General features: G+C 56.6%; 1 protein-coding gene across 1 annotated transcript in view; it reads right to left on the bottom strand.

Annotated features, from left to right (window-relative positions):
- Window positions 1-307: 307 nt before the first annotated feature.
- The window catches only part of LOC116954200 (cadherin-2-like), a 40,289-nt gene continuing 13,811 nt past the window's right edge, over window positions 308-26,785 (bottom strand). Inside the window, exons 3-17 of the mRNA XM_032974725.2 lie at window positions 18,423-18,640; window positions 15,771-16,013; window positions 14,818-14,967; window positions 13,714-13,858; window positions 12,765-12,937; window positions 12,051-12,188; window positions 11,329-11,514; window positions 10,532-10,639; window positions 8,772-8,914; window positions 8,164-8,306; window positions 7,136-7,366; window positions 5,934-6,164; window positions 5,358-5,497; window positions 4,858-5,031; window positions 308-3,989 (exon numbers count right to left, since the gene is read on the bottom strand). Coding sequence (XP_032830616.1) covers window positions 3,774-3,989; window positions 4,858-5,031; window positions 5,358-5,497; window positions 5,934-6,164; window positions 7,136-7,366; window positions 8,164-8,306; window positions 8,772-8,914; window positions 10,532-10,639; window positions 11,329-11,514; window positions 12,051-12,188; window positions 12,765-12,937; window positions 13,714-13,858; window positions 14,818-14,967; window positions 15,771-16,013; window positions 18,423-18,640 — 2,639 coding nt within the window. The 3' untranslated portion in view covers window positions 308-3,773. The remainder of the gene's footprint in view (window positions 3,990-4,857; window positions 5,032-5,357; window positions 5,498-5,933; window positions 6,165-7,135; window positions 7,367-8,163; window positions 8,307-8,771; window positions 8,915-10,531; window positions 10,640-11,328; window positions 11,515-12,050; window positions 12,189-12,764; window positions 12,938-13,713; window positions 13,859-14,817; window positions 14,968-15,770; window positions 16,014-18,422; window positions 18,641-26,785) is intronic.

Here is a 26,785-nt window from a genome sequence, read left to right as displayed (position 1 = left end):
GAACCCGGTGACCCGAGTTCCACTCCCGCTCACGGCCAACACCGGTGACGATTATCTGAACCGGTTCTGGACCTCCCCTAGGTCGACCCGGCCTCAAATCAATACCTGGTGCGGGCGTTAGCATCGCCACTGGGGAGACAAAGGCGGCCGGGAGGGCGTGGCGCTGGCCACCCACCCCCATCGTGCTGGCCTTTATAGGTGCTACTCCCAAACAGCACTTGCCTCAAGTCTGTTACAGGCTATACGGGGAACCTTTATCTTTGGTGGGGTGCAGCGAGCGAGTGAACACACGGCGGAGGCGTTGGCGTTAGGGAACGGGGGGTCATCGTTTTTATTGTAAAACCGTTAGGGGTGAATCGCGTAACTGTACACACGTGTACACACCTGCGCACACCTTTACAAAAAAGCCGCCTCTTATTGCAGTTGACACAAGGGCCGCCCCCCCCCTCTCCTCTCTCTCCCCACCTTGCCCCCCCCCTCCCCTGCCCCCCATTACGCGGTGGGGGGGGGGGGGGGCGGGGGGAGCGGCTGCACTAAAAGAACACAAGAGGGGAAACACAAGAAGACTACAACACTCAAAACACTTTTATAATAATTAAAAAAACCTACAAACTAAAAAAGAAATCATCAATAAAATCAAACTACTGTGAGCGACTGCACGCACCCGACTGCCAGGCAACTGTTGAATTTGGTTGCCAGGAAACTGTAAATGTTGCCAGGGCAACCGTGTCAGTTGCCGGGCAACCCGGTCCACCTGGTTGCCGGGGTAACCGGAGCACCGAGACGCTCGCCCGCGGGAGGCAGGCGAGATGCGGCGCGGGGAGACGGCGCTCGCGTTACAGTAGACGCCTCTCGCACGCTCACACACACTCACAGGCACACACACTCACAGGCACACACACACGCGCTCACACGTGCTCTCAAACACACATACACAAAGACCCCCCCCCCCGTATAACCTTACCAGACTGTTGGGGCAAGTGCTGTGAGCGAGCACCTATTAAGGCCGGCACGGCACAAGAGGGAGTGGGGTGGCCAACACCACGCCCGACCGCCTTTGTCTCCCTAGTGGCGATGTTTTTTACACATCGCACCAGGTACTCATTTGAGGCTGAGTCGACCTGGGGGAGGCCCATGACCGGTTCAGATAACCGTGAGCGGGAATCGAACTCAGGTGGCCAGGGGTTCGTAGCGCAGCGCGCTAACCGCTGCACTACCGCTCCCCACGTACTCTCATGTACAGACGCACTCGTACAACCCCGCGCACACACAAACACGAGCTCTTACGCGCACACGCCTCTAGCACACTCACATTAACGTAAACACTCGCACACGCACACACACGCGCCTCAGCACTCACATTAACGTAAACACTCGCACACCCAAGCTTACCCACACGCACACCCAAGCTTACCCACACGCACACAGATTAATGGACAAAGATCCCCCCCTACAGCCTAAACGGACAGTTGGGGCAAGGGATGTTAGCGAGCACCCATTAAGGGCGGCACGGCACCCGAAAAAGGGTGGGTGGCCGGATCCACGCCTTTGTACCCCGAGTGGCGATGTTTAACATGTCGCAGCGGTTACTCATGAAGCCGAGTCGACCTAGGGGAGTTCTAGTACCGGTTCAGATATCCTCCCGCTGGTGTTGGCCGTGAGCGGAAATCCAAACTCGGGTCTTTGCACGGTTCGTCGAGCTCCCACTCGCCGCAAATACACGCGCACCCACACGTAAAGGTTCTCGCACGCCGATGCAACACACGCACACTCGGCTCACTCGTTCGCACGCACGCATGCACCCACTCGTTCTCATGCACCCACTCGCACGCATGCACCCACTCAATCGTGCGCTGCGCATGGCGCTGGTTGGAGCTCTGCGAGTCTCGATAGGAGGGGGTGGTGGTTGTGTAACCGCGAGAGCGGTTCCGTCACCAAGTGTGGTTCCATTACGATGCGAGGGTCTATAGCACCACGGTCCAATCGGTGTCGGCGCGTGGCTCCCGTCACCGTGGTTACCCCGTCACCGTGGTTTACGTCGCCACGCGCGGCTCCATCACCATGGTTTTACGTCGCCGCGGTTACATCACCGTGGCGGCTACGTCACCGTGCGGTTCCGCCTGGTTCTGTAACCGCACTCGGTTCCGTCTCCGCGGGGCGCGGTTGCTGCCACGGCCAGCTACCCCCCCCCCATGCCCCCTGGCACGGCTGCTGTGCTGCGCCGGCGCTCAATGCTGAACCCAAAAAGGCACTTAAATTAATTTGTACTTGTCGAGTTAACAGCTACCGAAGCCAAGCTCAAATCAACATTGTTTTTTTTTCAATATTTTTTTTGTATTTTCTTTCCCTCTCGCTCTCACCTTATTTTTCTTAAGTGTGTTTAATTAACGCTAATTTATTATAAAGCTTACAGCGCGGAAAACGGGGCGGGGGGGGCCGCATTGCTCGCGGCCCCCACCCCCCCACCGCCTAAAAGTGATTGGTCGTACCATTCAAAAAGCAGGGGGTTGCGTAGTGCAACTTGCACATCACCCCCTGCTGGCAACCACTCACGGTTGAGGCCCCCCCCCATCCCTGGGTGAAGTGATTGGTTGGTACAGCCCGATCCCATCTCTCTTAAAAGTGGCACGACCCTAACCCTTTCCCGACCCACCCCCCTTTTATGGGTGGGATGTGGTACGGCCCAATAAAAAAAATCCTAACTCATTTTCGATCCACCGCTTGTGGTGACCGGAGTCTGCCACTAAACTGGCAGGGGGTGGGGTAAGAGGGGAGGGGGGTGGAAGAGGTCAAGAGGGGAGGGGGTTGGCGGGAGGGGGGGAATTTGGGATGAGATGTCATCGTCTCGGCCGACGATGGTTTATGAGGCTGGAGTCGTGGAGTACAGGGGGGGGGGGGGACTTAACTATGATTAGAGTTGGGGGGGTGGGGGTCACCTGGGAACCCACGGGCACCGTCGCTTGGGGGAGTCGCTCCGACGTACCAACTGGAGTGTTAGCGACGGTGCTCGCTTGAAATCGCTCGCCCCCCCCCCGGCCCCCCCCCCCCACTCACCCGGCCCTACTCACCCTTTTTAACTGGCGACCATGGTTTTTGCGGTTTAACTTGCGGGTGGGCAGGCCGGCCCGGTTTCGTCTCAAACCAACGTTCGGCATCGCCAATTCGTCGATAAGGAACCTCTCGTCCAAGGTCGCGACGCCGACTTTCGAATAAGCTGTCCGTGAATTTCTAAACACATCGTAAACGCGACGCAGGATCGGCTTCATCCGTACCTGGAGATCTGGAATCGCGTCGCCGCAAGCACGCCCACTCCCCCCCCCCTCCCCCCGACGTCGTGAACCGACGCAGATTTCCCCTGGCCGGGCCACCCCCAGGGGGGAGGGGTGGGGGGGGGACGACCATCGCCGCGTCGCCCTCGTACCACGAAGTCGTTACACGTACCGTCGCCTCGTCCTCCTCTCGGGTTATACCTCCCCCCGCGCCCCCCCCACCGAAAGAAGAAAAAAAGTCGTGGCCTCCAAAATTAGAATTGCCGCCAGCGGGCAGGCGGGCTGACTGGCGGATCGGAGATGGAGCCGGTGGCGGTGCGGTGGGCGGCCGGTCACGGGGCATTGTGTTGGTTTGTTTCCAAGGCTGGACAGGGAAGCTGGGTGGGCGGCGCTGGGGTAGGCAAGGCTGGTAGGTGTGGCGGGGGGGGGGATGACAACGAGGAGAGAGTGGGGTCGAGAGGAGGTGGTGTTGGTGGGGGGCAGGGTGGGGAGGGGCGGGGGGTCTCAGTCGTCATAGCCGCCGCCGTACATGTCGGCGAGCTTGCGGAAGCGCGGCCCCCACGAGTTGAGATAGTCGTAGTCGTGGTCGCCGCCGCCCCCCGTGCTCGACGAGTTGAGCGAGCTGAGCGAGCCGGCCACCGAGCCGGCGCCCTCGTAGTCGAACACGAGCAGCGAGTCGTAGGGCGGTGCCGTCGCGTCGTTGTCGGCCGTGCGCAGGCCCTGGAAGCCCGACCCCCACCACCACGCGGGAGACAAACGACGACGTTAATGACGTCGGCAACGATACTAACATCGACGATGGCGTCATCAACATCGACAGCCAATGACGATGACAATGATGATGTTTGCGATGGCATCAGCAACGATACCGACATCGGCACCGACGATGACGTCATCAACATCGACAGCCGATGACGACAATGATGGCGATGACGTAAGTCGCAATGACAAAAGGTAGCCATGGCATCAACAAGATCAGCAATTACATCGCCAACAACGAGATCATCCACAATTAAGATGACATCATCATCATCTATACGCTGTGCACTGTGTGGTGGAGCGGTGGTGTAGTGGTCAGTGCGCTGCGCTGCACTATGTATGCGTATATGTAGAACTTCTATGGCACCGTACGTAGCCAACTGTGCTAATTGGAGGCGCTACGAACCCGGCGACCCGGGTTGGATTCCCGCTCACGGCCAACACCAGTGACGATTATTTGAACCGGTCCTGGGCCTCCCCCCTAGCTCGACTCCGCCTCAAATGAGTCCCGGGTGCAGTGTGTCAACATCGCCACTGGGGGGAGACAAAGACGGCCAGCGGGCATGGTGCTGGCCGCCCACCCTCCTTCGTGTGCTGTGCCGGCATTCGTAGGCACTGCTCCTCGCGAACGGCACTTGCCTCCAACAGTTTGTTAAAGCCGAGACTGGGGGGGATGGGACCTTTGTCTTGTGCTGTGTGCATCGTTTGACGTGGCGGAGTGGTGGTTTACGTGCGCGGCGCTGGGTTTGGTCGTGTGCAGTTCCATCCCCTACGTGCATGCGACGTTTGCCACATCCCCCTCCCCCCCCACCCGCCCGTTACCACCCACCTCGTTGATGAAGTCGCCGATGTCGCTGGGGTGCGGCGCCCCCGAGCGCGACGGGTAGCACGGCTCGGCCACCGACGGCCGCTCGTCCAGACGGCGCACGCCGGGGCCCTTGCCGTACGGCGCCTCCAGCGGCAGCAGCTCGCTCATGTGCTGCAGCTGCGACGGGTCGTAGTCCTGCGGCGCGCGCGGGCAGACGCGCAGACGCACCGCGCCGTCACGCCGGCTCACCGCGCCACCGTCTCACCGCACCGGCGCGTGGACACGCAGGCACTGCCGCCAGACAGTCTCTCACCGGACAGTCAAACCGCACCACCGTCCCAACCCGCGCCACTGTACCACCGCCTCTCCGCACCACCAACTCACCGTGCCGCGGTCTCGCCGCACCGGCGCACCAGGCACGCCGCACCGCGTAAACGCACCGCGCCGACGTGCAAGCGCAGCGCAGCGCCAGCGCGCGGTGGCGGTGCGCTGTGTCGGGGAGCGTGGCCCACGCCTCTCACCTGGTCTTCCTCTCCCCCGCCCTCCTCGTCGTACTTGAGGATGTTGTCGCGCACGTCGTCCTCGGGGTCGATGAGCAGCTGCTTGGCGACGCGGTCCTTGTCGCGGCGCCTCTTGTACACGACGAAGAGCAGCACCAGGACTACACGCCGGGGAGACACGGGGGCGGGGCGGGGGGGTCACGGGTCAGAGCAGGGGTCACGGGTCAGAGCGGGGGTCATTTGCGGAATCATTTTTACGCTTGGCAAATGTGGACCACGGCAACGCCGGCAGGCAGCGTCCTCCCCCTCCTCGCTGCGACCGACCTCGCGGCCCCTCCAGCGTGCCGCTACTGCCGCTGCCAGTTAAACGGGGCGGCGCGCTTCGGTGCATTTATTATTTACGGTTAACACGCGCGGCCGCCGCGTTTAACCGGGGCGGCCCACCCCGGTAAAACCGCGAAAGCCTCCGCAAACCAACGGCGATCGCGCCACACTAATCCCCATGCCGGGGGCCACGTCCACAGCACCGGGTCCCCCCCCCCCCACCCCCACCGCCCCCTCCGACGATGCCAACAGCTTCGACGACGACGAACTCACTGAGAAGCAGCAGCAGGCAGAGGAGGATGGCCACAATGGCGCCGGTGCCGAGTCCCGCGGCGGCGATGGCGGCGCGGTTGACGCAGTCGCCGTGCTGATCGCAGGCGCACACCTTCACCTCGAGCTCCGACACGGCGCTCATCGCCGGGTTGCCCGAGTCCGAGATGAGCAGCGGCACAAAGTACAGGCCCTCCGGCAGCGCCACCTTCATGCGCAGCTGAGAGCTGCTGCCTGGAGGCCGGCCGGGAGGGGAGGGGGGGGGTAAGGGAGCAGAGCGCGGTGCGAGCGAGCGGTGAGCGTAGAGCGGAAAAATGTTCCCGCGATACGGCCAAGGGTGGGAAGTGTGCGCGTGACGGCAAAAACCCGTGGCGGCATAAGAATTCCTGGAAACAAGAGTTGACAACACGCGCGCCGTGGGGGGAGGGGGGGGGTGCACGGCGGTGCCGCGTGCTCCAGTGGCTCTCGGGCCTTGCCCAGACCACCTGCTCATTCGGAAACCGCCGCCGGCTCCAAACAGTCGGGGTGGCCACATTTTCTCAACTCTCGTCAACGAGTCATGAGGTACAGATCGACAAAAACGGACCACGCGTTCAGTTATTTTGGACTGGTGGTCTGGGCAAGGATGACGGGCTTTCGCGCGTGCAATGCTGCACGCTGCTCTATTTCATCGATCAATCTGGCAGGATTTGGCAACTCGGTCTTATGGCTCAAGCTGGGGAGAGAGGGGGAACGGAGATCCGTCTGGTTCGGCAAGCCCGGAAAATATTTCCATTACCCGGCACACCACATCCAGTATACCACTGGCCATGGCTGTGGCTCGCGACTGCTCAGTCGCGTGCCACCCCCACGCTCAGTGGGTTCACGAGAAAAAGATATATATTTGGCGAGATGTGAAGCAATCCTTGAGTAGGCCATTGGGTATTGCTGCGCTGCCCTCTGCTGACAACACAGGACAACAGTAAGGTGGGGGCACAGGGAGTCAGGGTAGGGGGCAGTGCAAGCGCAGGAGTGATGGCGAGCGTGTGAGTGCTGCGTGATGGAGAGCCAGTAATGGCGAGCGAGTGATAGCGAGTGAGTGCGGCGTGATTGCGAGCGAGTGCGATTTGCTGTCCCCACAGCCGGACGTGGTAGTGCGGGTGGTGCGGTGCAGTGCAAGGGCAGCACGGGCAACGGGGGGGGGGGGGGCAGGGGTCCCCACGCACCGTCGACCCGGTGGATGGTCCAGTTGTTGTTGGGGTCGGGGTTGCCGGGCGGCAGCTGGAAGCTGAAGGGACTGCCGTTGAAGTCCTCGTCGGCGTCCCTGGCGGTGACGTTGACGGTGCCGCCCCGCACGTCGCACACCGTGGCCTCGTCGGGCCACACGATGGGGGCGTTGTCGTTGACGTCCGACAGCAGCAGCACCAGCGTCCCCGTGCCGCTCGCCACGGGGCTGCCTGCTCTCACCGGCACGCAAAGACAAGAATGAAGATCCCCGCGCGCCCCCACCACTCGTTAGCCTTCTACAAACCGTTGGGGCAAGCGCTGTCGTATAAGCGAGCGGCACCTGTGAAGGCCGGCACACGATGGGGAGGGGGGGTTGGGTGGCCAGTTTGCCAAACCCGGCCGCCTTTGTCTCCCCAGTGACGATGTTTACACACACACACGGCACCGGGTACTCTCGTTTGAGGCCGAGTCAACCAAAGGATGTTGGCCATGAGCGGGAATCGAACTCAGGCTGTAGTGCAGTGCGCCGACCCTTCCATCACCGCTCCAGACGCGGACCGGGTATGCATTTTAAGGCTGAGTCTACCTAAAAGACGCACCAACTCAATAATTTTGTGAATTGCGCCTTTAAAAAATAGCCAACCACGCTAAGGAGTGAGCGCGGCGTGATGGTGAGCCAGCGAGTGATTGGCGAGTGAGCGAGCAAGTGAGTGATCGAGTGATGGCAAGTGAGCAAGTGAGTGATGGTGAGTGAGCGAGTGATGGTGAGTGAGCGAGCGAGTCATGGTGAGTGATGGCGAGTGAGTGAGCGAGTGATGGCAAGCTGGTGAGCGAGTGATGGTGAGCGAGTGATGGTGAGCGAGTGATGGTGAGCGAGTGATGGCGAGCGAGTGATGGCGAGTCAGTAGGGTGTGATGACGAATGAGTGAATAACCGAGCGAATGTGTTGTTGTGGTGTGTGGCTGGGGCGTGTCCATTAACAGGGGGGCAGCGTGGGGGGAGAGTGTCAGGGAGGGGCGGCCCTCACCGTCATCCGTGGCCAGGAAGGTGGCCGTGTAGGTGTTGGCCTGCACCAGGGCCGCCTCGCGGTCCAGCACCACGGCCGTGGTCACCTTGCCGCTCACGGGGTCGATGTCCAGCCAGTCGCCCGGCACAGAAAGCTTCTTGTAGCTGCACGCGGCCCCCAGCACGCAGACACACACGCACAGGTGAGGCTCGCACAGGTGTACAGAGGCGAGTCACACATGCACAGGTGAGTCTTGCACAGGTGAACAGAGATGAGTCAAACACAGAGGTTAGTCTCGCACAGGTGCACAGAGATGAGTCACACACAGAGGTTAGTCTTGCACAGGTGAACAGAGATGAGTCACACACAGAGGTTAGTCTCGCACAGGTGAACAAAGATGAGTCACACAGAGGTGAGTCTCGCACAGGTGCACAGAGGTGAGTCACACAGGTGAGTCTCGCACATATGAACAGAGTTCATGCAGGCGATCACACAGCTAAGTGTCACACAGCCGAACAGAGTGAGTCACACACAGGTGAGGTGCGCGCACACACACAGAGGGTGGGAGGAAGGGTTGGCTGGCCGGGCGGCGACGGGCGCAGACAGGAGGGTGGCTGGGAAGGCCTCACCGCACGGTCTGCCTCTGCGCGATGTCGGGGTCACGCGCCACCATGTTGGTCACGTGCTGGCCCACGGGGAGGCCCTCGGCGAGCTTCACCTCGCGCCGCAGCGGCTCGAACACCGGCCCCTCGTTCTCGTCTTCCACCGTCACCTACCGGGCGGAGGGGGGGGCTGTTAGCGAGCACCTGTTAAGGTGAGGGAGGGGGGGGCACGGTGTGGGCGATCGTGCGGGAGGAGGTGGTGTGGCCATCACCAGCACTGTGCTTCAAAAACAAAGGTCCCCCCGTGTCGCCTTGACAGACTGTTGGTGACAAGTGCTGTGAGCGAGCAGCACCTGTGAAGGCTGGCATGGCGCACGAGAGGACGGGTGGCCGGCACCACACCCGGCCGACCGTGGTCTCCCCGGTGGCGATGTTCACACACCGCACCAGGTACTCATTTCGGGCTGAGATGACCTCGGGGGAGGCCCAGGACCGGTTCCGATAATCATCACTGGTGTTGGTGGCCGTGAACGGGAATAAAACTCGCTTCCCCAGGTAAGTAGCGGAGCGCGCTAACCGCTGCACTACCGGGCACACACGTGTGTTCACTCGCTGAACCACCCGTGCACATGGGATGCTTACATCTTAAGGGATTATGCGGATGAAATATTTGAGTTTACAAAGAGATAAGACACGCAGAAAAGTACACTCGGGCATAAACACAGGGGCATACAGACACACACGGACACACAAAAGCAACAACAGCCGCCATTCGCCACTAAGTGGTGGTGACGTCACCACAGCGCCTGTGCCAGGCTAAGTGTACTTTACGGCCAAGTTAAGTGTTGAAGGCTCACTGGCAGGAGGTCACGGGACAGACCCAGGTGCCATGGGTTGGCTTACTGAGATGACTGGCAGATGCACTATCTGTCCTCTCCACTGTGCCACATTGCTGTATTTTAGCTACCCAGTGATCCACTCGTTATTGTGAGCGTCACTCCTTGCCCTATGCTTTTACTAAACGGTGACTGCCTCCAAAACTGCCCTGTAGTGTGGTTCACGAGCGTCCTCCACTGAGGACGATCTTGACACCGCTGGTACCGGTCCACTCAGCTCCACATCCTCCTCTATTGCATCACTTCATCAATTCTCCAGCCCGTGCCGTGCCCATTTAAGCCCCCTCTGTCTGGCCAATCGGAAGCTGTGTAGGTATGCGGTGGCAGGGCACACGGGCAACATGACCCAGCCAACGCAGAAGAGCTCACTGATGGGAACGTGTCCAAAAACACTCGGGCACACATACAAAGACAAAGATAACCCCGTATAGGCTTAACAAACTGTAGAAGCAAGTGCTGTTAGCGAGCGAGCACCTGTGAACGCCTATCGACAGGGACACACAGAAACCCACACACGACATACATTCCGACACAGAATCACACAACAGGACCACTTCAGAATCGGAATATTTATTTATACTGGAGGAATCCGATCAGCTATAAAGCTCTTTTTCACAGATGTCCAGGAGACACCTGTGAATAAGAGGTCTACTGGACTTGAAATAATAAAATAAGTGGGGTGTTTAAGTAATTCATTCTCATTGGCCGAGGAAATTATAAATAATAAATGGGCACGACTAAAGTTATCGCTGTTTGAGGTGGTATCAGTTTCTGCGCTGATGCGTGGACTAAAAATCTGGGCCGCAAGTGGCACAGGAAGCTGTAAGGCGAAACCTGTGGGGGACCACGGGAAACCGCGGGGGGCAGTGGGGGGCCGCGGGGGGCACTCACGGTGACGGTCGCAGTGCTTGCCGGTCCAAACTGAGCGCTCTCGAGCGACACCTCATTCTCCGCAGCGATGACGAGGTTGTATTTCGACGAGTTCTCAAAGTCCAGGGGCTGCGGCGTACACACACACCACACAAACGTTACCCTCCACCAATCAAACGCTGCGTCATCGCCAACATCGCCACGATTGCTGCACAGTCACCACCGACGCCTGTCACATGATAGCCACCCTCATCATCACCACCATCCCCACGTCATAACCGCCGTCACCCATCGGCAACATCACCACGAACTTCGCCTTGCCACCTCCATCACTATCATCACGCGACCATCACCACCATTGTCATGTCAACCTCCCTTCACCATCACTACCCTATCATCGCATCACCACCATCACGCCACCTCTCCCCCCATCACCACCCAATCAACAACATCGCGACGCCACTCCCATTACCATTATCACCGCATCACCCTCCCCGCCACCACGACCATTACCATCAACTACCCCCATCATCAGCACCATTACTCTATAATCAGCACCATCACCACAGCCCCATTACCACCCCATTATCACCACCACCACTACCCCATCATCATCACCTACATTACCCCATCATCATCACCTACGTTAACCCCGTCACCATGACCATCGTCATCACTACCACTACCACCACCACGACCTCATCATCACCACCACTATCACTACCCAACCACCATCACCGTCTCCGCCGTGGCGGTGCGTGACAGACCCCTCCCACCGCCCTCCCCCTCCTCCCACCATCACCATCCCCCCCCCCAACCTTGACGACGTAGAGCCTGCCGTCGTTGGTGCGGGGGTCGGTCTCCACGGCGAAGTTCTTGCCGGGGTCCCCGCCACGGATGACGTAGCGGGTGCGCCACGCCGGCGTGCCGGGCTCGTCCATGTCCGTCACCGTCAGCGTCGTCACCGTCACGTTCACCGCGTTCTCGCGCGCCGTGCCGCTGAACTGTGGCGGGGCGGAGACGGTGGGGGGGCGGCAAGGGGGTGGGGGGGCGACGTCATCAGATCATTGTTCCGCCCGTCTCAAATATATAAAAAAAAAACAAATTATTTTACCAGGTAAGGCCCCACACGGAGCTATTATCTCTGTTTTTAGCAGCAACCTAGCCAAAAAATGGTAGCTCAACGAAGTGGCTCATCATCACGTGGAAATGTATACAACAGCTCTGAACGCACATTAAATTCTAAGTGTGGAGGGAAAGCCCGCAAGACCCGGAAAAAATAAAATCCACACGACCACCACGGGGAGAACATGCAAATTCCAAATATACAGGCATCAGGGTCAGGATCAAACCCACGACCTTCCGCATACCACACAAGGAAGTTAACATCTTGCCAACCGGGAAATGTTAGTCATTGGCGAATGTTAATTCTAGAGGCAATGTAAGCCTACGGGCCATTTGCCCCTACGTGCAATTTAAATCTACATGCAATGTTAGTCTACGGACCATGCGCGGTGAGTGTGGTGGCGGCAGTGCGTACGGTTCTGCCCGTAAACTCGGGGGCATTGTCGTTCTTGTCGGTGATGGTGACGATGGCGGTGGCCGTGTTCGTGAGGCCGATGTTCGGGTCACCCTCCATGTCCGAGGCCTGCACCACCAGCATGTACTGCGGCGTCCTCTACACACGGGCAACACAGACACACCCTTTAAAGATAAAGAACGAGGACAAATATTCCCCGTGTAGCCTCAACAGACCTTTGGGGCAAGTGCTGTAAAGCGAGCAGCAACTATGGAAGGCGGGCACGCCACACGAGGAGGTGGGTGACCTGCATCACGCCTGGCCGCCTTTGTCTCCCTAGTGAAGATGTTTTCACACTGCAGCAGGTACTCATTTGAGGGCGAGTCGACGGTCACTGGTGTTGGACCATGACCGGGAATCGAACTAAGGTCCCCGGGTTCGTAGCGCAATGCGCTAGCCGCGACACTGTCGCTTCCGAGACACACAATATTCGGAAGCCACTGGAGCTATGCACTTTGAAATATGGAATGAAAACTCGTTTTTTACAACTGCTTTTGGTGCTTAGCCTGTTGTCCTTCCCTCGTACCTGCGTACGGTGCGCGACAGACGTTCAACGTGCATACATACACAACTGAAAACGCAAAATGTAACGGTACACACAACCCCAGAGATTAGCCACCACCCCCCCTGGACCGACATCAGCCAATCGGCGGCGGTTGCCGCGTGATAACGCACCTCGCGGTCCAGCCCGGCGGCAATGGTGCTGATGACGCCCGTGGCGTTGTTGATGGTGAACATGTGGTCGAAGGGCATCTTGGGAACCTGCGACATGATCTTGTAGCGAATCATGCCGTTGGCCGATAAGGCGTCGTCCTTGTCGCTCGCCGTGACCGTCATCACCGGCGTGCCTGCCGGGGGAGGGAGGGCAGGGAGGGAGGAGGGCAGGGACATCGTTACTATCAAGAACAAACATTATAGCCTTGATTTGAAGCTTTCGTGACTGCAGTAATTCATATTCTTGGGTCTTTCGGTCAAGTCATGTAGATAGGAAACAAAAATCTAAATTTAAAGCAAAAAACCCACGACGTTTCGATCACAACACACGCGGTTTTCTTCAGGTGGAGAGAAAAAAAGTGACGTAGGTAGGTTGTTATTTTCTTTGAACCTATCTACGTGACTTTACCAAACGATCCAAGAATATAAACATTATATTCGTTCGCATCACAACCTCCACCATTCTTGTCATTCTCACCATCGTCGTCGTTATCATCAACATCCACATCAAGGATGTTATAAATAATGTCATCACAACCATAATGAATTAAACCAGCTTTCATTTGTTAAATCATAAACATCATTATGATTGTTATCAATCAGCACCACCACCATCACCAACACCACCATCACCTTCTTTACCAACATCACCACCATGCCTATTGCCACCTCTACCACATTCACCACCAATATCCCCACTGCCACCACCACCTTCATCACCACCACCACTGTCGCCACCCCCATCACTACCTCTATCACTATCACACACCCATCACCACCGTCACCACCGTCACCACCGTCACCACCGTCACCACCGTCACCACCGTCACCACCGTCACCACCGTCACCACCGTCACCACCGTCACCACCGTCACCACCACGCCCGTCTGTATGCGTCCGTACACCGCACCTGGTGGGGAGCCCTCAGCCACGGAGCCCTGGAAAACAGGCGTGGCGAACTCGGGCCGGTTGTCGTTCATGTCGATGACGTTGATGACGAGGTCCACGGGGCTCTCCACCGGACGCCCGTTCATGTCCACCGCGTGGCCCTTGAGCTGCAGCGGGCACGCAACGCACACGCAACGCACACGCGCGTTACACGCAACGCACGCACATGCGATACACGCGGGGATGCGAGAAAGCGCGTGGGGACTGGTAGATGTTAGGTGTCCTGGTTCTCATCGCCATTGCTGCTGTCCTGGCTGCCCCTGGGTCCCATTGTCATTGGTGCTGCCCCCAACTGCCCTGGCTGCCCCTGAGTCCCATTGTTATTGGTGCTGCCCCCGACTGCCCTGGCTGCCCCCGACTGCCCTGGCTGCCCCTGGATCTCGCTGTGTAAACATCACCACTCTGGAAACAAAAGCGTGGTTGCTGGCCACCCACCCCGTCGTGCACAATGTTAGACTTCATGTGGTGCTCGCTAACAGCACTTGCATCAACCGTCTACGACATGCTATACAAAGGATCCTTTGTCTTTTGCCCCTGCGTCTTGTTGTTGTGGTGGTGATGTGGTTGTAGTCGCCTACGTTTGGATGTTTAAGAGTTGGCCAAACATCCCTCTAGAGCGGTGGTTCTCTAAGGGTAGTACCTGGACCACCAGCGGTCCGGGACGGTACTCCTGGAGGTCCGCTGGGCAGCGATGCTAATTGCAGGTTGATCCGCAAATGTTTACGCCAATTAAACTACCCGAACCCTGAGATCTAAATTCTCCACCTAAAAAAACAAAACCGTTATAGCTACGTTAATGTTTTTTATTAGATTCCGGTAATATGAATATAATTTTGTAATATTGGTATTTAGAGAGTTTTTTGTCACCAGGGGCGGGGGGGGGTTGCACCACGGAAATGTTTACATTGACCGAGTGGTCCGGGGGCCAGGAAGTTTGAGCAAACTCCGCAACACAGGCCTGGACCTTACTACGCGAACACACACGTGGGTGAGCTCACGTGGGTGTGCTCACGTGGGTGAGACACGGCTCGGTGGGGGTGGGCGGGAGGAGGGGGGCTGGCCTCACCAGATACTCTGCGATGAGCTCACGGTCCAGGGTCTTGGCGACCGAGAGGCGCCCGGTCACGGGGTCCACGATGAACACCCCCATGGGGTTCTGGTCGGCGCCGGGCCCCACGATGCTGTAGCGGATTTCCCCGTGCGTGTCCGACTTGATCTGTGGGAGCGCATGCGCGAGCGAGTGCGAGCGCACACGGGGAAGGCGCAGATGGGGTGCGGGAGGCGGCAGGGGGCGGCATTACGCTCTGCACGATAGCTACGCTCGTACGTCACATGTATACACGTACGCAAATATACCCCGGATAGCCTTCAACGGACTGCTGGGGCTAGTGCTGTTAGCGAGCAGCAGCAAATATGAAGGCCGGCATGGCACACGAGGGGATGTGGTGTGTGGTTATCAACACGCCCGGCCGCCTTCATCTCCCCAGTGGCGACTGTTATACATCGCACCGGGGACTTGTTTGAGGCCAAGTCGACCTCGGGGAGGCCCAGGACAAGTTCAGATAACTGTCACTGGGTGTTAGCTGTAAGTGGAAATCAAACCCACGTCGCCAGGTTCAGAGCGCAATGCGTGCTAACCAACTGGCCACCGCTCCCCCAACATATATACATGTATACACACAAACATCACATGCCGATCTATGGCATGCTAAATATACCACAAACCCCAAAAGACACATACACCACATGACACACACACACAAATTCACTCTTACACTCACCAACGCATGAAATTCACACACTGCTGAACAGAGGGTTGAATCTAGGCATCAGGTACACTCTTGCTGCAAGGTGCGAGCGTCACCACCACCACCGAACTGCCGCTACCACCCTGTGGTCTTTCCTCCACCACCGTTACGACAGCGACAGTGCCGCGCGTGCTAAAACTTCAACACCGGTGGGGCGGGGAGGGGAAGGGGGGGGTAGAGGGGGTGAGGGGGGATAGGGGAGGGCCTTTACCTGCACCAGCTGCTTGGGGAAGGGCCCGCGGTCGTTCTCGGGGACGTTGATCGCCGGGATGACCCAGCCACGCTTCTGCCGGTGCTGCTTGCCGCGCCGCAGCTGGTGGAACATGAGCACGCTGCCGTCGTCTCCGTGCGCCGCCTCCTCTTCCCCCGCAGCGCCGACGCCCGCCTCCTCGTGCTCCTCCTCCTCGCGCTCCATCTCCTCCATCTCCTGCTTGGGCGTCCCCCCGTGCTTTCCCTGCAAGGCAAAGCGGTGGAAGGTCAGCAGTGCGGCGACTCCGTTAGAACGACGCAAATGGTGCCGCAAACGGTGCCGCACACGGCCCACTCTCTCTCATGCGACTGTGCGACTGCCACGCCTCACCGCTCGAAATCCAGCCAGGCCCCCCCCCCCCACCCCCAATTTCACCACGTGGGGGGGGGGGGGGTTTCGCAGTCAATGTTACGGATTTCACAAGCAACGTTGGTCACGTTGGGCCACGTGTGGACGACACCGGCCAACAGTTCCCATTTTCCTCGGTCCTTGAACCTGAAGATTGCCGCATTTCTCCATGGTGGCGAGATGTTAACTACCTCGCCTCGTATGCCTGTTATATTTGGAGTTTGCATGTTCTCCCCGTGGTCGTGTGGATTTTTCTCCGGTTCTTCCAGGTTTTCCCTCCACATTTAGAATTAATGTGTGCTTGGGATTAGTATTTTGACGGTAAAAATGCCCATGTGATAAACCACTTCATCGGGCTATAATTTGTGGCCAGGACGCTTCTGAAAACGAGCTATCTAGTCCAGTGGGCCTTACCTGGTAAAATAAAAAAAAACATAGTTTGAAATTGTTTAATTTCCCTCCGACCTCTAATCCGCAATTTCGAGGCGAAATTAATAAGAATAATGAGCTCATTATAACCACGCCGATTCAATTTGCATGGGTCCGGTGGTGGGGGTGTTCTTAACGACACAAATTTGGCCGGATCGTTGAGTGGCCTAAACCCGGAAAATAAACTCTGAATCGTAACGGTGGCTGCGAATAAAAACGTACGCGTCAAAGTTAATGGCGAGGACGCGTTGCTCACACCGGAACTGTGCTCATACAAGGCGTGCTCATGTCCATCCGTCGTCTTTGCGTGTGATACGTCGCAGCAGTACCTCCACATCGTCTCTACCCTACTTCAAACAATCCGATTATACGGTGGGGGGGGGGGGCAAGGAGGGGGTCAGAGGTCGTGGACTCAATTAACCCCTGGTGCTCATTAGGCACGGCGGCAAAGCTGCGTGGTGCAGGAAGTGATCCATTAAGGCCGAGTGGGGTGGGGGGGGCATGGGAGGGGGGGGAACAGCTGTGGTGGTGGTGGCGGTGGTGAGGGTGGCAGGCGGAGGTGAGAACACTCAGCCATTGTGCCAGCGCGGATTCCAAAGTGGCACCGTCACCCTCGCCACAGGTGCTGCTGGCAATTTTGGGGTGGGGGGGTTGGAGGGGTTGGTGGGGTTGGTGGGGTGGGGGGTGGGAGGTTGGTGGGGTGGGGGGAAGCAGTCGAAGGGGTACGAGGAATTTGGAGGGCTGTCACACAAACCCCAATCCATGGGGGATTGGCACCCCCCTCCAACCTGTCAGCCAGCAGCTCCCTCCCCCCAAACCACGACCCCTCCCCCACCACCAACTCACGCGTGCAACGCTCGATCCTCACCTTCCACCCCCGTTCCAGCTGGCGCTGTTATCATCGACACCCCCCCCACCACCAACCCCCCAACCCCTTCGGGCGCTCTACTACAGCAGCACTCATTCCGCTGCTCTGCGGGGGTATGGGGTCAAGTATGGGGTGGGGGGGGGGTATCGGCACGGCTCCCCACCAGAGTGCGGGAGTGAGAGAGCAAACCCCCTGACTCACGCTTCCTCCTTCTCCTCCTCTTCCTCCTCCAGCTGCAGCGACTCGATCAGCAAGGTCACGCCGGTCCCTTAATCCCACGGGCCCCTCCCCTCCCTTATCCCACCCCCACCCACTTTCAGGGGTCAATGAAGGTTAACACCCAGCGCTGCAGCTGCCACTTGCACCGTGCCAGCCAAGTATGCAGCACTGATAACATCGGGAATAATAATCATACTACGGTTGTACGGTTTTGTTTATTTACCCATTCCACCCAGAGAGAAAGAGAGATCAGCCTCCTGTGCAGTGACCAGACGATAGTCGCATCGCACGGTGGTGAGATGTTAACTACCTCGCCTGGTATACAGGAGGGCGTGGGTTCAATCCCGACCCCGATGCCTGCTGTATATTTGGAGTTTGCATGTTCTCCCTGTGGACGCGTGGATTTTTCTCCATGTCCTCCGGTTTTTCCCTCCACATTTAGAACCAACATCACGCGTTTAAAACTACATTTGCGCACAATGATAAGCCACTCCGTTGAGCTATAATTTGCGGTAGCCAGGTTGCTTCTGAAAAAGAGCTACGTAGCTCAATGGGCCTTACCTTTTTAAAATAAATAAAAGTTTAGTGTTAGTTAGCGCAGGACCCGTGAGAGATGCCGATGGCTTTCGGAATGCCGCCATCCGGGAGTGGTTCGATCATGGCTGACGATGGTGATGATGAACGCACAATCTGCACGCCCCTAACCTCCGCAAAAACCCCCAAGCCCCCCCCCCCCTCCGTGTCCTCACCTTGTTCTTGGAACGGCGCTTGGCCTTGCCCGGCACCAGCTTGACAGGGCTCTCCCAGGTGCGGCCGCTGCCGACGGCGCGGGCCCTCACCGTCAGGTGCAGGGGCCGGCGGGACAGGCGCAGGGTCCGTGCGGCACGCAGGCTGCCATCGGCCTCCAGCGTGAAGCGCCGGTCGTTGGCGCTCAGCTCCACGGCCTCGCCGCAGCTCTCAAATGGCACTGGCGGGGGGGTTGGAGGAGGGGAAAGGGGGGGGCGCGCAGGCGGACGAGGGGGGGGGCCGTGATCGTTAGCGAGGTCGCGCTCGTTACCACGTGGGCTCGTTGATGTGTGGACGATGTGTGGTGGCGCGAGACGAACGGTCGCCACCGCATCCCGCCACTCCCAGTGTCATTTTTTTGTTATATTTCAATAGGAGCCCGGTACAGAGCACAAACCACGCCGCAAGAACAGGGGGGGGGGGTTTACACAAAAATCCGCGAACCTCCGTCACAAAAACCGTGCATCTAGGTGAGTGGGCTCGCCGCCCCACCGAGTGAATGGCGACCACAAACGGAGGGGGGGGGGGGGTGTGCGCATTTCCCCGTGTGAATTGAGCGCGAGCTTGTAGTCGACAACACTCGCGGGTCGCGATTACGATCATTTCGGGACTTTGTGTTCAGACTCCCTGGAAGACGCGTCGAGGAGACGTGGTTTTCTCAATCGCCAACAAACTTTTTGGGGGGGGCGGGGGGGCTCAGGGATCCGTTCTGTCAAATCGTCGGCCCACGGCGGCGAGGCGAGGCCCAAACGGTGATAACACTATGCAACACGATTTTTTTTCCTGGGTAGTGTTTTTTTTCTAATTGCTTATGCGTCAAAAGTATAGGAAATGGCTATCATTCCCGACAAATGCACACGTTTTCTCAAAGAAACTAGGTAAATTTCAAAATATCTCTGTCCTGGTTACAAAAGCCAAGTTTGTGGGGAATAATAGCCATTTTATGTACTTTTGAGGCATAAGCAATTAGAAAATAACACTTACTACCCAGGAACAAAAAAAATATATTTTTAGTTACAGTGTAATTAGGGCGTTGCGTCGGGTGGGGGAGGAGCTGTTTGACGGAAAATTGGCCGGATGGTTACGCGGCCTAATTTGTGTAAATGATGATACAAAAAAAAACCCCACCTCACAAGGAGAGAATGCACCGGCGTAGGTTGGAAACAAAGCTTCACAACGCACAGAGCAAAGGTGTGCGGGCTCACAATCAGCAGGAGGTCACGACTCCCATCCCATCGTGCCTTGCGTGCATGTCATGTGACCACCTCATTTACATGTACATTGCTCCACACAGCCTTGTCTAGACCACCAACTCAAAGAGAAGTGCATGTGTGTCCCCAGGTATTATTGTTTTTGACCAGCACCAACTGAACTGTGCGGCAGTCCCTTCAGGCAGCGATGAACAGAAGAGACGACGACGACGACATTCAAACACACATACACGAGACACACACACACACGAGACACACACACACACACGAGACACACACACGAGACACACACACACGAGACACACACACACGAGACACACACACACGAGACACACACACACACGAGACACACACACACACGAGACACACACATACACGACACACACACACGAGACCCGCACGACAAAGACACACAGGAGACAGGCACAACACACGCGACAACAGGATAACTCGACATGGCGTGCACAGCGCACACGCTCTACGCGAGCACAAACGAAACGCGACGGAACGAAAACCGCGCGACGCACACTGCGGCACCGCCTCCCACCCCACCACTCCCCCCCCCCCCCAAACTCCCAAACCCCCACCCACCGCCTGCCCAGACCTGAGAAAAGCATCTCGAACCCACTGCAGTGTCGGCAATTCCTCCCTCGCCCGCCGCCGCTAACTCAAGGGGATTTATAGAGATTTAAGCACGGCCCTGGCGCCTCTTAATGGGCAAATGAATCACTGAGGAGCCAAGAGGGCACACGATGCTGGGAATCCGTGTGAGTCATCCGACCACACAAGACAGACAATGAGGGTTTGGGGGGGCATCATCAACGGTGGTTGATGGCGGTGATGTCACAATTGCAAATCTTGCTGCCCACTGGGGGGGGTGGAGGATTAGACCTTCGATGATGTCACAACCCACGACCGTGGCAGCCCGGTAAAAAGGGCACTTTGTTGAAGAGGTTCACGGTTCGGAGCCTGGCGGGCGCCCTGGTTAACCCCGCGCGGGATCACCGCAGTACGAACCCAACGGTTAATACTGGTCAATGCCAGCACGCACCCCGACGGCTAGGCGGCACACGTCCAAGGGTTCCGCGACGTGTGCATGTGTGTTGAACGTCTTTCGCACCGTACGTATCGAACCGCGCCAATCGGAGGTGGGGGCGGGGGGTAAGGACAAACTAAACGCAAAGAGCGGTTCTAAAGAAACGAGTGTTCGATCTGGATCATTTAAAAGTGCACAGCTCCAGTTGCTTCCTAAAAAGAGAGCATTCCAGACGGCCGCAGAAAGCACGTCTGCAAGCGCTGCGCAATTCGGAAAGGAGCCGGGCCCGCCCGCCGTGTGCGCCGGTGTCGCGGTCGATTACTTAACCGACTTATGCGCGGACTATTTCGACTCGGCTTTAACCGCACGGCAACCGTGCACGCCCTCCGACCGGCCGACTGCACCGGCCCTGCGAGGTACGGCGGCGCCTTCGCGATGAGCCCGAGCTTCGACGAACCGAGCGAGTACAGCACAGGGTCCCTGCCAAAAGCTCTCGAGAGCAGGGCGTTGACGATGGCCGCTGGCGTGCGAAATCCCAATTAAGCGATTATGAGGGCAATTGTGTGTTTTTTTATAACTCTCGTTGCAAACGACGTCACGGGACCCCGCGTACGATCGTTGCAGCGCGAAGCGGAGGGCCGCGTATGATCGTTGCGGTCGTTACATAACCACAGGATTCAACCAGGGCGGTCGGACCGCGAACCTCTCCCGACGAAGCTGGCCCACGTGACCGACCCGCAGACCTAACCCCCGACCGCCTCGGCCGTAAATATTATCGCCGATTGCTTTTATTAAACTGCCACCACCCCCCGCCCACCTCCTCCTCCCCTCCCTATCCCATGAACTCAGGGCCAACGTGTCGATTCAACAAAACAAAAATTGCTTCAACTCTTTGGTGAATCGTAAAACAACCACCATGGATAATCCCATGGGACCCTTTTTGTTGCCGGTATCAAAATTATAAAAAAAGAGACCAAAGCCTTTTTAGCCTTTCCGGCAATAACACACAGGAGCTGTGTTAAGTTGTTCAAACGCCAAATAGGCATACCTATTGCAAAGGCCTGCATCAATGCTGCATTAATCACACATGCTTGTGGTAAAACACGCAAACAAACACTGCTTTGGATAACAATGTGTGCATGTCTTTGAAACAGATTGGCCTACACCAGAGACAGCCTCCTCTATGGCCTTGTCTCAACAACAGCGGTAGTCCAGAGAACAACGCCAAAAGCAATGTTTGTTCCAACTCGACTCTTTCTGTTGAGGAAATGTAAACAAAAATAAGAGATAGGTTCCTTTAACACCCCCCCCCACACAAGATGCCTGTGTGCCACCGGTCTATCCAGTCTTGATGATGGGACGTGGCTGTATCTGCACCCTGGATTCATCCAAATCGTACGGGGGGATTTTACACATTCGTTTGGTGTTGCGGGTCATTAGTCACGTGACCCCTGCAGCCACTAGGAGGTTGCGACATTCCAGGCGGTGTTGATAAAAAGATTCGTCGCGGACTCAATGAACTTCCGTGCGGCGTCATTCGGAGACCCAGACGCCGATATATCGTCGCCACAAGGGGTCTCTCGCTCCCCATGGCTCTCTCTCTCTCGCTCTCCCTGTGCCATCTTGCTCTCCCTGTGCATCTCTCTCGCTCCCAGTGATTCTCTAATCGTGCATCTATCTCCGTCCATGCGCATATTTACCAAACATGTGTCAAAAAGAGCTACACGTCTCATCGGATTCCACCAGTCGACAAAGATTCTGATAGACATTCCGATTCTCTCTCTCTACTCGTGCCGCTCTCCCATCACCACATGATCCGTGCTTAACGTGGAACCGAAACCTAGACGACCGTTGCTCACGCAGAGCAGCAGGAATCTACCACTCTCGCTCATCGCGTCACTCTCGCTCGCCAGGCACTCAAGTTCACTCGCTACCGCCACTCACTCACTACGCCCACTGTCTCACCAACCATTCTTGCTACCCATCCATGCATCCTCACCACCCACTCCCACCTCGGCATGGTTTATTGAAAACGCTTGTAAGTCTATACTGAAAACTAACTTCTTTAGAACTCCATAACAGGGTTTTTTTGGGGGGGTTAAATCGCGTAAATGTGTTGTTAAACCCACCACCACCCGACACAGCCAACTAGTAAGGGTCGTCACTAGTACAGCACTAACCGGTGTGTTGGAGAGATACTCCACATTTACAATTTGCTCTATCTACGCTATCTAACCAAAAAAAACCCCCTATATTTTCTTTAAGTTGAAAACGAATTTATTAGATTAAAATCGAATATATTTATAACAGTTTTTTTGTGTTTAGCGTTGTCCTTCCCCGAAACTTCAGATTAGCACGGTTGGCTACGTATGGTGCAAAAGAAGTTCAACGTACACAGATACATGCTCGCTCACGACACAATGCATCCTCACCACCGACTCGAAAAACTGTTCGCGCGCACGACTCGCTCTGCACTCTCAACACACCCACCATTGCAAGCTCACCAACCGCTAAGACAGCTCGCGCGCTCACCACCCACTCTCACTTCCGCCTCTCACTTCCCACGACAAACTCTCACTACTGTCCCCCAAGACACCCACTCAGAGACCCAAAGGAAAACTCGGAGACCCCAAATGGCGACTCCGAGACACGTAGAGTGAGTGAGGTTAGGGGGAGGCAGTCGGGGTCATGGCCCTTAAGGGGCTGGAGGCCAAGAGCTGGCAGGAGTGGTCCCATCGCTTAGAGACACCAACGGGACGCCCAGACACGGTTAACTTCACATGCGCTGACAGAGTCAATAAACAAAGGCGTCTCGAGGAGGGAGGACCGGCATTAGCGTGACATCACCGCGAACACAAACATGAATTACACTCGCACAGACACTCGCGCGTAAATCACACACACACTCGCAGGCAGACAGACATGAATTACACACAATCACACTCGCGCGCACACAAGCTGTAAATCGCACACGCACTCGCACGGACGAGAATTACACACGGACATAAATGAATTGCGCATTGCACACAGACATAAATCACACCAGACACACGTACACATTAACTACACACACAGAAATTGCACATACCATGCACACACCACACACAGATTGCCATTAGTCTCACAGACATGAACTACACACACCACAAACTCCCACAGAAATGCTGAAGGGTTTATAAAAACAGAGACAAAGATCACCGTGTGTAGACGTATATACACCTTTGGGGAAAAGTGCTGTTAGCGAGCGCCTATTTATAAGGCTGGCACAGCACAACGCCTCGCCACCTTTGTCTCTCCAGTGCCTATGAACATCAGGAAGTTCACCCAGCAGAAGTTCAGGCGAACACGTCTCGTGCTGTCCAAAGTTTTGCTCGTCTTGAACCAATGCTGCTGAAATGATGCACTCCCCCAGAAGGTGAGCCGTCTGGATGATGGGATGTGCGAGACGAAAACGCCCACTTATTTATTCACGTGGCGGGACAGAAATGTGAGGGAGGAGACGTATTGTTCGCTTATTTGTTTTATAATAGGATAGGTCCAGGCCTAAACTAAAACTACACTATTTTATCTTACCAAGTAAAGCCCACCGAGCTATAATCTCTTCCAGAAGCGACCTGGACACAACTGATAGCTCAACAAAGTGGCTTAGCACGTAGACATTTATCGCAGCCAATTAATCTCAACGCACGTTTGTGGAGGGGAAAAACCGGAGGACCCAAATAAAAATCTACCCGGACCACAGGGAGAACATGGAAACTCCAAAAATAGACGTGTCAGGATCGGGCCCGAAGCCAAGACCTCCTGCATACCAGGCGAGGGAGATAACATCTCACCACCGCGGACTGCTTCTTATATAGCTCTCGCCGGATGTTGTTGGACCACTGCAATCAGAGGCATCTGTTGTTACAGTTAGTGGCTCATTACGCACGTGCGCAATGTTGCTGTTGTTATTGCTTTGTTAATCACGGTGAGGAAATAAACGTCACTGAGTTTGCAAAAACAGTGCACCGACCACAAAACCACAACTCCCACAAATACAAAGATTTTCTGCGTAGCCTACACAGGCTGTTTGGGGCAAGTGCTGTTAGCGGGTAGCACCTATGAAGGCTGGGCACTATGGTACACGAGGGGGTGGGTTGTCAGCACCACGTCCGACCGCCTTTGTCTCCACAGTGGTGATGTTTACACACCGCACCAGGTACCCATCTGAGGCTGATTCGACCTAGGGGAGGCCCAGGACCGGTTCAAATAATTATCACTGGTGTTGGCCGTGAGCGGGAACTCGGCTCGCCGGGTTTGGAGTGGAGCGCGCCAACCGCTACGCTTGCGCTCCCTCCGTACGCACATAATCACGCGCACACATGTGCACACACCCGTGCACACACAAAGACTAAGACACGCATTCACACGTACATTACACGTGTAGTGATACAACGCCAACTGCTGTCCAGCAGCGTCGACTGCGGTGGACAGTTAGCGCACACGCCGTCGAGCATATACACGGCTGTGCGCCGGCAGGGCGGAGGAACTGGGGCAAGGGTCACGGAAGACCTCATCGGGAGGCCCCTGGAACCCCGCTAGCGGGTTCGAGAAGGGGGCGCGGCCAGAGTGCAGCCAGGCCACGCCGAGGGCAATAAAAGCAGTGGAGAACGAGAGCTCCGGGCTGCCGGCTCTGGGAGTGGACTCGTCTCCTCGCCGCCGTTGTCGTCGCTGCCGCCGCCGTCCCCCGATCATTGCGTGGCCGAACAGTAGTTGGCCGTCTCGGTCGACGCCGTCGGTGCAACGCGGTCAGCGTTGTGTCTAGGCCGGCTTGTACGCCAACGTGGTCGAGAGAGGAGGCGATCCGTGCGAGTGAGAACGGCCGGAGTTGGTGTAAGAGATATAAAGAGAGAGAAGGTGCCTGCCTCCTGCAACTACCTCGTCTCCGACTGAGTGTGCGCTACACACACACACACCGAGGACACTTGCACACGTATACAAATAACACATGCACGTTGCCGAACAGCGCGCGCACATCACACACAAATCACAAACACGCGCACGATATACAAATCACAAACACGCACACAACCGCGCACGCTACTTCCACATCTGCGGACGTACTTTTCAGTCACCGAACATGCGGGGGGAGAGGGGGTGGGCGAATCGTTCGAATGACCGTGAAAGTTGGGCATTTTACTCGGCACGTAAAGCGTGCGGCGGAAGTTGGGATCTGCTATTCGGATAGCGCCCGAGCCGTCCACGTGCCTTGCGCGCAGGGGAACAAACAAAACGATCGCGGATTACCGCGCAACGGTGTCGCGACGTACTCAAAACTTTTTTCTAATCCACCCCTGGGATCGTGGTCGTGGTGGTCATGACAATGGTGAAATTCAGTTTCCTGTAAGCGTCAAGCCACCGGATAATTCCATAATGAGGCAATATCTTCTAAAATGAAAAACACAATAGACAACCTTTAAAGTGACAGCCCCTATGTATTTTAAGATGGCTTTGGAAATGTTGAGTGCGAGGTTTCTCAATGTGAAACTCCACCCCCCCCCCCACAAAGGACACAGAGTGATACACACAGTGATTAAGGACAATGAGAACACAAAGACCCACAAAGGCAGTGACACACGCAAAATGAAAGGCACAAAAGATAAAGATCCCCCGTTTAGCCTCTGACAGGCTGTTGGGGCAAGTGCCAGAAGCACGCCCGGCCACCTTTGTCTCTCCACTGCTGATGTTTAGACATTGCACTAGCTACTCGTTTACGGCTGGGCAGATCTAGGTGGAAGACCCAGGACGGATTAAAATATTCCCATACTGTACATTGAAGCGTACGCATGCTCACACACGCACACACGGTGAGATACGCTAAAGACAAACGCACAATGCCACATATAAAAACACAAGACAAAGATCACCCGCTCAGCCCTAAAACACTGTAGCGCAAGTGCTGTCAGCGAGCACCTATTAAGGCTGAAACGACACACGGGGAGGTTGGTGGACAGCTCCACGCCCGGCCGCCTTTTTCTCCCCAGTGGCGATGTATTTACAGACCGCACCAGGTACTCATTTGAGGCTCAGTCAACCTAGG

The sequence above is a fragment of the Petromyzon marinus genome, chromosome 54, assembly GCF_048934315.1.
Source record: "Petromyzon marinus isolate PM22_M1 ecotype Great Lakes invasive population chromosome 54, UKy_Petmar_22M1.pri1.0, whole genome shotgun sequence".
Lineage (NCBI taxonomy): Eukaryota > Metazoa > Chordata > Hyperoartia > Petromyzontiformes > Petromyzontidae > Petromyzon > Petromyzon marinus.
This window is presented reverse-complemented; position numbering and strand designations above follow the sequence as displayed.